This window comes from Sinocyclocheilus rhinocerous, unplaced genomic scaffold (assembly GCF_001515625.1).
Source record: "Sinocyclocheilus rhinocerous isolate Xijiao unplaced genomic scaffold, SAMN03320098_v1.1 scaffold28, whole genome shotgun sequence".
Classification (NCBI taxonomy): domain Eukaryota; kingdom Metazoa; phylum Chordata; class Actinopteri; order Cypriniformes; family Cyprinidae; genus Sinocyclocheilus; species Sinocyclocheilus rhinocerous.
Genome location: NW_015652416.1, coordinates 1,852,156 through 1,863,154, shown reverse-complemented (window position 1 = coordinate 1,863,154; position 10,999 = coordinate 1,852,156). Strand labels below are relative to the sequence as shown.

General features: G+C 38.1%; 1 protein-coding gene and 1 long non-coding RNA gene across 5 annotated transcripts in view; one reads left to right on the top strand and one right to left on the bottom strand.

Annotated features, from left to right (window-relative positions):
* Window positions 1-4,284, top strand: part of LOC107715013 (low molecular weight phosphotyrosine protein phosphatase-like) — a 17,725-nt gene extending 13,441 nt beyond the window's left edge. For 2 of the 3 annotated variants that reach the window (XM_016521037.1, XM_016521036.1), the window contains exon 6: window positions 3,721-4,075. In XM_016521037.1, the coding sequence (XP_016376523.1) occupies window positions 3,721-3,798 (78 nt within the window). In that variant the 3' untranslated portion in view covers window positions 3,799-4,075. Of the gene's footprint in view, window positions 1-3,720; window positions 4,076-4,184 lie in introns of those variants that run through there. The other variant, XR_001637051.1, reaches the window with a different exon arrangement.
* A 203-nt stretch (window positions 4,285-4,487) lies between these two features.
* Window positions 4,488-9,218, bottom strand: LOC107715014 (uncharacterized). Of its 2 annotated transcripts, none has more exons than XR_001637052.1 (6): window positions 8,639-9,218; window positions 7,410-7,697; window positions 6,666-6,719; window positions 6,503-6,583; window positions 6,194-6,267; window positions 4,488-5,267 (listed from the first exon to the last, which is right to left on the bottom strand). It is a non-coding gene; the product is annotated as an uncharacterized LOC107715014 (long non-coding RNA). The 2 variants fall into 2 exon arrangements; XR_001637053.1 differs by having other exon boundaries at window positions 7,410-7,694.
* Between the last annotated feature and the right edge of the window lie 1,781 nt (window positions 9,219-10,999).

The following is a 10,999-nucleotide window of genomic DNA, read 5'->3' as shown; positions in this document are numbered from 1 at the left end:
TCCTCCATAAAATGTGCTGCACACATCTGAATATTTGGGTTGAACTGTTCTGGAACAGTGTTGTAAATACAACTTAACCACTAATTTCTAGTTGTGTCCTCTCTTGAAAGGCCAAACAAAGTAGTTTCGCTTTCACAACGAAACACACAGCGTCTCCACGAAATGGCGGTGGCGGCGGCAACAACAACAATACAGCGAGAATAATAGTTACACCTTCTTTCTTTGCGTGAACATTTGGGCGGTGTTTTGTGATTGGCAGAATACCTCAAGCGTGTGACGGAAATGTTACGCCCCTTACCATACTGTGATGCCTTGTGCCGCGACGAGACAAAACCAATAAAACCCATTATAAACGAGGCATTTGTTGCATCCAGTGGGGACATAATAATTACTGATTATAATGACTTATATTGTCTTTTTACTTTAGTTTTTGCAACTTTAGGGATTTATCTATGCACGAACAGCTTGTAACACTCCAAAGAGAAAGGAAAATTTGAAATTGCATCATATGACCCCTTTAAATACCAAGAATCCATTAGTCTAGCCTGTTTTCAGTTAATGAACGGAACATTGTATAGGGCACCTCCCATCCAATAAATCGCAATAAATGTTGTGCTTTATTACTTTTGATATGAAACAAAGTCTCAGATTTCACAAAATACGTTTTTGCATTAAAACCCCGCAGGCAGTGGAATGGGGACACAAGGTCATGAGATGCGAATTGAACTTCTTTTCACTCGAGCGCCACGTTTTTAGAATGCCATTTCATGTGCAAGACGTCAAGGTCTGTCAAGTGCATATTTACATAAAATAAACAATGGAAAAGCAGTACAGTGGAATGCAAAAACCTGTAAAGAACTACATTTAATATTTAATATTTACATGATGGTGACAGGCTGAAAGATGCTGTTATCTTCTTTGTTTTAAATTTATATTATATATTTATGTTTTATAATTTATATTTATTGTTAATAATAGTCTACTGGTGTTAAAATTTCTTGCCTTTTTGATTTGACCTCTAAAACAGAATGTCTTTTTGTAAGTAATATTTAGCATTTTTCTTATTTATATTATTTCTTAACATACAGGATATGTTGAAGACGAGCTTGTACATTATTTGCCTTCATATTTCATGCATCATTTCTGCAGAGATATTTAAGTAATTTGTTTTACGTTAACACCATGTTGTCCACTTCACGTGAAAAGAACCTTCTTTAACCAGATGGTTAATAAATAGAATGATGTAGTTACAATTTTAAGTTGACTAGTTGACTTGCCGTATCACCCAGCCCTAGCTTTAGCCCTCCTTCTGTTGTTATTGCATGGAAAATAGTGTCCACGTTATTCAGTACATCTCCTTTTGTGTTTCATGGAGGGTTTGGAACACGAAGGGCAGTAAATGATGCCAAAATTGCACCCTATAACAATTAGGTCAAAAGCTCTGGATGAAACTGTGTGTGCGTTGTGGTCTTTCGATATCTGTTAATGTGAAGCCAATGTAAGAGTATTATTTAGAGTTTTAAACAGAGGTGCTTAGTGTCACAAACACTCAATTATGACAGAGCGGTTGATTTAGCCAGCTTGTAAAACCACAAAACTGATGTTTGGAAGGGAGCAGTGTCGATTATGAGAGGGAGGGTCCGGGTGAGTGTGTTGAGAAATAGAAACTGGAAAGAACCTGACTGGTCACCCCAACTGAGATCATTAGCATTCCTCCTCCAGACAGTGTCAGGTCATCCCACTCACACCACCAGCTCTCCAAGACACATCTGTGAAGATCAGAAAACTCGCTTTTATGTGAGAGGGTGTCTTAAGGACTGATTAAAGACACATTGTGAAGATGTTTCCCTAGGCTGAAGGCTTCCAGCACATGTGGGCCACAGCCACATTGAGATTGTTGAAGATAATCGTGGAAGGTGTAAAGTTGGATGTTTCCTCTCTAGTGTTTCTTCATGGCAGAAAACCAGCTGGCTGAAGTAGGTAGGCCTTTCTGCCATCGCAGAATAGGAAACCAGACAGTTCGTCAGCCAAATGCTCTTGTGGTGATGATCACTCTTCAGATAGCTGAGATTTCCTGTTTAGTCCCTCAAGATTCAAGTGTGAGAGGAAGTGTGGTCCTTTGACTGCAGTTTCTTTTGATGGAGGTGGTACATTGTGTGTCCAAAGATGAGATCCATGGCAATTTAGCACAGCAACTTCTCAAACTGAGCTTATAGAAGAACCTGATGGTTAAATTTTATTAACAAAAGTGAAACTATTAAACATCATTTTTGGTGACTGAAATAAAGCTGAAATAAAATAAAAATATAAATATAAGATGACAAATGTAAACTTAAAAACACAAAAATGAGAAATGTTGTCTTGGCAAATAACTGAAATAAGCATATAAAAATTTAACTAAAATGAAAATTATAATAAAAGCCAATTCAGAATAAGAATAAATACTATATTAGTATATAAATAATATTAAAATAACACTGGTGTGAAACCTTTATTAAATTTTTTGTGTGATCTTTATTAATATTATTATTGCAGTCTATACAAATGTATCTATTTTTACAAAGCTAATCGTTCTGAAAAGCGCGGTGTGCTCTGATTGGCCAGCTATCCATTGCGTTGTGATTGGCCGAATACCTCAAGCGTGTGACGGAATGTTATGCTCCTTACCATATATGGAAACACACCGCATCTCCATGACGGCAACAACACTACAGTGAGAATAAAAGTTACGCCGCCTTTGTGTAAACCAGGGCTGTCCACACTCGGTCCTGGAGGGCCGGTGTCCTGCAGAGTTTAGCTCCAACTTGCCTCAACACACCTGATTGGAAGTTTCTATGCCTAGTAAGAGCTTGATTAGCTGGTTCAGGTGTGTTTAATTAGGGTTGGAGCTAAACTCTGCAGGACACCGGCGCTCCAAGACCGAGTTTGGACAGCCCTTGTGTAAACATTTGGGCGGTGTTATGCAAATCTTCCAACACAGTAACTTTGTGGGGGCGTGTTTGAATGAGGCGTTTTAGGAGGGCGTGGACCAGTCTTAACTTTTATAAAGAATATCTCTTTGGGTTTGAGGTTTTAATCTTTGCAACTTTACGGATCTTATCTTTGCACGAACAGCTTGTAACACTCCAAAGACAAAGGAAAACTTGAAATCGCATCATATGACCCCTTTAATTCAATGTGTTTCGTGCAATTTCCCTTTAATTACATGTGAAATTTACTAGCAATTTCTGAGTGAAAACTGTTTAAAAGTAAATGCTTGGCTGACTTTCTTTCACTGTACATTGATTATGATTCTAAAAATCTATTTAAAACATTTAGTTTTTAGTGTTGCTGTTTTATTTAGACAGAATAGTATAGAATTTAATCTGCTTGCAGCTCTACTGCCAATATTAATATAATCTGACAGCTGTAGTTCATTGGTATTGCTTTAGCACAAATTAGGCAAAAAATTTATTGTTTTGGTTCAATAATGTGCATAAATATTTTAAAGAAAAGTTAAGACAGCAAATTAATTGATTTAGTTGTGAATTAGGGCTAAATCTGCAGAAAGGAAAACTTGAAATCGCATCATATGACCCCTTTAATCGATTATCAAATCATTTCAGCTCTACTGTCTTTTGGTCATTCTTAAGTTCACCTGTGTCTCTTGCTGCTATGCTTGGCCACATAATTTCTGTTTACAGTTACATTTTAATGGCTCCTGTTTGTTTTCACTTGCAGGGGAGTGATAAAGACTTTGAGACGGTATATGAACAGTGTGTGAGGTGCTGCAAAGCCTTCCTGGAGCAGCATTCATAACACACACACACACCGCGACCATCCCCTGAAACCTGCAACGCCTCATCACGAGATGCTCGAATGTAAATATCCATTTGAAATAAGTGTCTTCATAAGCAGAACACACAAACCAAACAATAGCAGCGTATAGAGAAGCACTTTGTCTTTAATTGTAATGAAATGTCATAGGATGCTTGTTTGAGCAGCTGTAAACTTCTTTTGTTGACCATACTCTCTGAAGAGAGTAAATTCACCAAAATAAACCGGCTGAAAATGCTGAAATCACTTTTGCCTTTCCTCTAATTTTTAGCAAAATTTGAGTACATATTTATGGCTTTTCCCCTCATTTCTTTGACTATGACTGTGGTTGTGCCAGTTGTTTTGATTACTTTTCCTTTCTCCTCCAGTCCTTTCCTCTCCCGTTCATTCTCTTCATCTTTTCGGGAACCCTCTGGAGAATTTTCCTCGTCGCTAAGATATTTATCAACAGAAATTATCTTCAGTGTGGTTACAGACAAAAAATTCAATATCTCTGAAGCATCCAAAGCATCCACCATGAGTGATAAGAGATCTTGAACTCCCTTAAAAATGTATTTTCTGATGCCAAGATAAGCTGTTAAACTATATGTTTTATGCTACAGAAGATTAACCTTTCATTTTTTTTGGTCTATTTTTAAAACATTAAAGACCACAGTGTTTAAACAATCATAATTTATTTAAATATATTTTCTTTTAAATATACACATCCCATCGTACGTCAAACGCTTATATGTTTGTTATACAGATTTCTTTTAAAGTCTCATTTGTACAACATTTACATATCAAAATATACTGAATATATTCCACAGTCATACACTCACAGTCTCACACAAAACCGAAAAGCTTTTCACGGACTTACTGCAAAAATCTACCTGTTTGCTGGCAAACAGAAGCGAAAGGAAACATTCATGCAGTTAACTGGTTTTCAGTTCTAGCACAGAGAAAAGCAAATCTCTCTCTTGTTGCAGTGAACTAACACAATTTGTGGTCACGGCTCTGAATTGTAACCCCATCGAGGCATGTCAAATGAAACATCAGCACTTGACTGTTACGAGTCTCGATATCTGATGAGAATAAAACGCAAAACCATGGCAATCCCTTTTTTCGTGATGAAACGATGGAAAATGGTTTTATTTTTTGGCAGACAGGTTCAGAACCCAATGCGCCAGATGCGTTTTCTGTTTTCTTTCGCTGTCATCCTGTGTTTTAACATTGTTTCCATGCTGAGTCCAGCAGACCATCCTTGGGCAAGTGCATCCCATTATACTGTGTCCGTTTACTGCTCTATCAATTCTTTCCCACATCTATTCTCCGGAGAGGCAGAGCAGTGTTCTGGACGCGATGTGCTGATGATGTGGAATGTTGCATGTTGGTTTAAATTCTCTTCTCTTGTCCAAAGGCACGTTGACTGCTGTTTTTTTTCTGGGTCACTCTGGTTTGGCTTCAACCTGCTTGATAAAGGAAGTGAAGTTTAGTGCTGTTTCAGACTTGGCTGTGTTCGTATACATGTGTGCACCTGGATGCATCTGAAATTTTTCCATCTGTGAAAAATTGGGAAACAGGGTTTGTTACATGTACTCCCTCCGAAGTGGTCTTAGGAAGAAAAAAAAAGTGCTGAAATGTAAAGCATTGCCTTAAGATTTGCTTAAATCACATTTGTAATAGCTTGGATAAGTTATCTAATCCTGGAATGTGTTCTCTGTCATAAAACGTTTAAGTTCATGTGTCCTCTCTGAATCTGCAGAATAAATCAGTTTTGTTTTGCTTTCGTAATTTACCTACATATTTAATATCTTTCTGTGCTTTGAATCGGTGTCATATCCAGTGTTCCCACAATTTCTGGCAAATTAATGTAAGTAAATAAATAAATAAATACACACACACACACGTATATAGATATAAAACAAATGTTCTAGTTCAATCTAGAATCTATATATATATATATATATATATATATATATACATACATATTTCACACACACGATATGTGCTTTTTAAATCTCATACAGTTTATATAATATACATGAATTTTAATGTATTTTTATTTATATAAATCAATGCTTTTAAAATCCATGCCATTTATATATATAATTATTAATCTAATAATTGACATTTTGCAGATTCTGTAATGTGTAAAAATGTGTAAGTAAAAAAAGTAAACTTTTGACCACAACTGTATATATAAAGTAAAAATAAATGTATATAAAATGTGATGTTTTTATGATTTAGAAATTTAGGCTTTTCCATTAATTTTTCAATTCTTTCAATTTTAATGACTTCCAGGGCCATGGGAATCCTGCATTCTCCCTCTCTTCTCCAATTTCTTGTTGAATTACCTTCATTCACAGAGACAAAAAAATATTAAAAAGTCGCTTACCTGGTAAAGTTAACCCTCTTGACATCTCGGACTCTCCGCAAGGCGCGTCAGAAGTCGTGCGCATCTTTTGTAGTCTGAGGACAGGAGTAAAGCTTGGATGAGTTGGATAATCAGCTGGATGAGTCCTGAATTTGTAGCCTATACTGTTTCTGTGTTAAAACTCCATGTGCAGGGGTAAATCAGGGGCACCTAGCCGACATGAGACTGTCATGAATATAAAGACAGTTTGTAGAGGGTCGTGGTGCATGTGGGCAGAGATGTGACCTGTTTGTGGGGTCTGAAGAGATGGGAATGCTTGACTGTACTCACATGCAGGGCTGGTGCAGTCTCTGGTGTTATGATAAAGCCTGTAGGCGTGCTTCCTGCATTTTTGACTGAAATAAAGACGACCTGGTGAAAGAAAAACAGCCAGGTTAAAATTCTCAAACACCATTTTTGTTTCGAGGTCACTGAAAACTCTAAAGTCTCTCACCTGTTAAGATCCCGATAACCTTTTTTTTCTCTGGGATGTCTCTGGGAAAGATTTCTGCGAAAGGAAAGAAACACTCAAAGGTCAAACCCTGGATATCCACTGATCCTTCAAGAGGGATGATTCTGAAGCACAGACAAATCACCAGCAATGAACGTGCTCTGACTAAGCAGTTTAGACCCCAAAACAAGCTTTCTGTACACATTGTGATCACTTATTCTTAGTATTCAGTATTATAACTATTCATTGAACACACAGCACTTTTTTGAGTACATCTGTTTCTGCTTCTCTCTTATATCATAAAATCTTATCTAGGCCAGAGATTACTTGACCTAGCTGGGAATCGCTGTCCACCGATACCACATGTCTGACTCGGCCCACAACAGGTGCAATGCAAAACTATTTCACCTAATGCTTCGAGAGTTAAGACTTTGGCTGGTGCCCTAGTGGGTAAGTCACATCCCTCTTAAATATAGGTCAGGGAAAAAGAAGGCACACACTCATTGCATCAAATGAGCTTTTCTCTGAACTAACTTCACGTGTATAAATAATTTTTACAATGACTTTTAATCATCTGGTTCCAAGGTCATGTATGAAGTCAGTTTCTCAGTAGGAAAATGGACATGTTCCACTAACGTTTCACAACCAGAAAGTGACATTTTGGATTAACTTTTTTTACTTATCATTTTACTATCCATTGCATTAACATTGGTACATTTACATCTGTGCATCAAATGCCATACTTACTTAAAATAGTTTCCCCGGTTTCCGTTTTGAGATGATGAGTGTCCTTAAACGCGCTCTCTTTCTTTTGCGCGCTTGCGTCGCCGGCGCTGTTTTCCACCAGTCTCATGATGTCTATTATCCGTCTGAACGTTTTCTCGACCTTGTTCACGCTGGCGTCGCTTTGTGCAGTAGTGCAGATTAACATGACGAGCCCCATTACTAGAACCGGAGCCCGCAACGCGCGCATCGCTCCCGCAACCAGAGTGCGCGCAAGTCCCGCACTGCCCAAGTCCTGGATCACGCAGTCTGCTGAAGAAGTGACAGGGTTTATAAGATGCAAAAGTCCACTTTATGTTAAAAATAAACTTTGGAGGCTTTTACGATTTCTTAAATAAAAAAAGAAGGGCAATTAACGCTTTCCCTACCAGTCAGCATGGACACACCTACTCTAGGCTAATAAGTCTTCAAAACTATTCAAACAATCTCTCCACACATTTTCTTCATTAAGAGATGTGGTGCTTTTAAACACCACTGAATGATTTCGCATGTATGCAGAGCACTTGTTGGCTGATTTTCCTTCACTAACGTGGTCCAACTCATTCATTTAAAAATAAATCAATCAAACGTTAGCTTTACTGATATGTAGGCACTTTTTATATTAGTCCACAAGTCTATTTCTCCTCGACAGCAATAACACTACATGAAGAGCACATGAAAAAGACAGAAAGAGAAAGAAACCCCAAGCTCACACGTGCCTCTGTTACAGAGTTCAATTAACTGTGCCCACATCTAAAAGTCTCAATTATGAACTCAATAATTTCTTAAATTCTTCCGAGACCAAATAATCTGAGATGCACATGGATTTTACAGTCCACATTTTTACTATGTTTACATGTTTATGTCTTTTTGGGAGTTGTATTGAGAAATAAACAAGACATTCGACATAAATTACCACACCTTTAAACTATGAAAGAGACACATATGTGCAATTAACTTTTAAACCTGGATGGGAAATATAAATTCAGTTGTGTATGTCCAAACTTTGACTCGTAGTGTGGATCAATTAACTGGTTAAACTACACAACTAAACTACCAAGCAGCATCCCATAGTCGCGCATTGATTAGGGCAGGCTGCTAATTTACTTTGTGTATGAAGAAAATAAAAAAGCTTAGCAATTTAGGAGTGATGTGATAAAAAAAATGTTCAAAAAAGAATCACCATAAGTCATAAATGCCTCTAGTAAACCTACCTGAGGACTCTGCTGTTGCTGCGTTTCTTTCCCTCAATCGACACAGCTTGTGGCGATTGAGCGCGCGGTGTGTTTTATTGAGTCTCGAGCTTCCGATGTCTATATAACCCCACGCGAGGCTCGCAAAACGAGAGAGAGAGGCTATCCTTTAAAGCGAATCGTCCTTTAATACGCTCAAGCGTGGGAAGTTTGAGTGGTCAGACTCCCTTCTGATGTCTCCGAGACTTGAGAAAACTCCTCGAGGACACCTGGTCTTGAGCGTCTCCAAACATTCGCCGTCGATTCTCGCAAATTTATTGAGGCTCTCAGACGGAAGGAGTCGTCGTCCCTCGAGGGCTTACATCGCCGAGTCTTTAATTAGAAACTCGTTACACATACGCCGCACATCTTCATATTCCCGTTTCTCACATGCAGCATCCCATGGCCTTTTTTTTTTGCCCACTATCTCATCAGAGCACTTAAAAAGATGTGCTTGCAGGAAGAGATGCAGCTATACCAGGAACTGTCCCACCATTCTACAGACTGGAACACTCCTATGGTGCCTGAAAGTCAGGGTTTTCCCCTCACACACCACCATAGATCACCATTTCATCCCCTTGTGTCTCCAGAGGATTGATTCGAGTTACAGATCAATGTCTGGAAGTGGCTGCAGCTGATGTAATTATTCTGTGTAATGGTAATGATAGCACAAGAGAAACAGTCAGCCCAACAGACAGGAGAAAAGTGAGTTCAGATTAGTTTGTTTGCTTTTATTCATACCACTCCCTCAAAGCAAAAGAGAACATGGAGCAATCTGGCTCCTATCCTGGTCACGAATGGTGATCTGCATGGGTGGACTCAACGCTAAAGGCAAAGGTAGGCAGCCGTCTAGGACCCCTTAAAGTAAATTATACCAACACCTAACACCATAAGTGTTCACTGTCTTACACAAAATTAAACCTGGACATTGAGGAGAACATGTTTAAGGACTCTACAGCTTCTGAATCGTTGTGCTTTTTTTTATAACAGAGCATTATCCAGTTAAAAACTTTGTCTTCTACTGTTTGGGAATGTTTACATGGAAACAGCTTAATGTGTGTGGTTATCTTATCAGTGAAGTGACGTGCTCATAAAGGCAGGTACACCTGATAAAGTGATTACACTACAGATCTCATAAAACCCTTTTCTGTGCAGTAAAACCTAAAGAATATTGGTCAGCTTAGTGGTTGAAGATCTAGACTGGTATCTTAAAGGTTGTATAGGTTAATTCCATTCAAAAAGACATTTAAAGCCATAGTTCACTCATTTGTCCTCATTTACCCACTGTCCCGACTTACCCCTATGTCGTTTTAAACCTGTGTGACCCTATATATCAGGGGTCACCAGACTTGATCCTGGAGGGCCAGTGTCCTGCAAAGTTTAGCTACAACTTGCCTCAACACACCTGCCTGGAAGTTTCAAGTATACCTAGTTATGCTGTGTTCAAGTCCTCCTGGGACGTTCATATTTACAAGCACCTGACTAGTCGTAATTACGACGTCAGGTGCTTTCAAGTCACTTTGGTCGGAACAAGATGGCGATTTAACTTTTCTATATAAAATTCAATATTTTTTTAACTCTACATCTACAAAATGATGAATAAAGAATGTGCATCATTGTGTTTTTGCTTATTACTGTTTTTATTCAATTTATGAAGGTGATGTAAACTAAATCATTCTATATTCTGTGGTAATTATACAATAATATAATATTTTGTATATGTAACAGTTTTATTGTACATTACAAAAAAATAATCAATTTATTAATTTGAACAAATTTGCCATCAACACAGACACTGCATATCTATAGTATTTGGCTGCGTCCATTGCATCTGACACGTTTTCTCACTGACACGCCCCCAACTGGGAAACTCTGGGTTTAAAGAAAAGCCTGGGTTTAAAGAAAGTTTCCCACTCGTAATAACAACTTTGTGGTGGCGTTCATGTGCGTTCAACTCATAAATACGATGTACCCGACATGACTTGAACACACCATAAGACCTTGATTAGCTGGTTCAGGTGTGTTTAATTAGGTTTGGAGCTAAACTCTGCAGGACACTGGCCCTCCAGGACCGAGTCTGGTGACCCCTGCTATATATAATGTGAAACAAAAAAAGAGAGATTTAGCAGAATGTTGATGCTGCTTTCTAGTAACAAGAGGATGCCAAGCTCTAAAAATCAACATAAAAGCAGTTCAAACAACAAAATGTAACATTTTGTGTGAGGTTTTCATGCGCTGAGTTAAAATATGCACATTCGCAAATAATATTTGTGAATTACAGCAGAAATAACAAGGTATAACGTTGCATTAAGCACATAACAGTGCATTGCTAACAACATAATT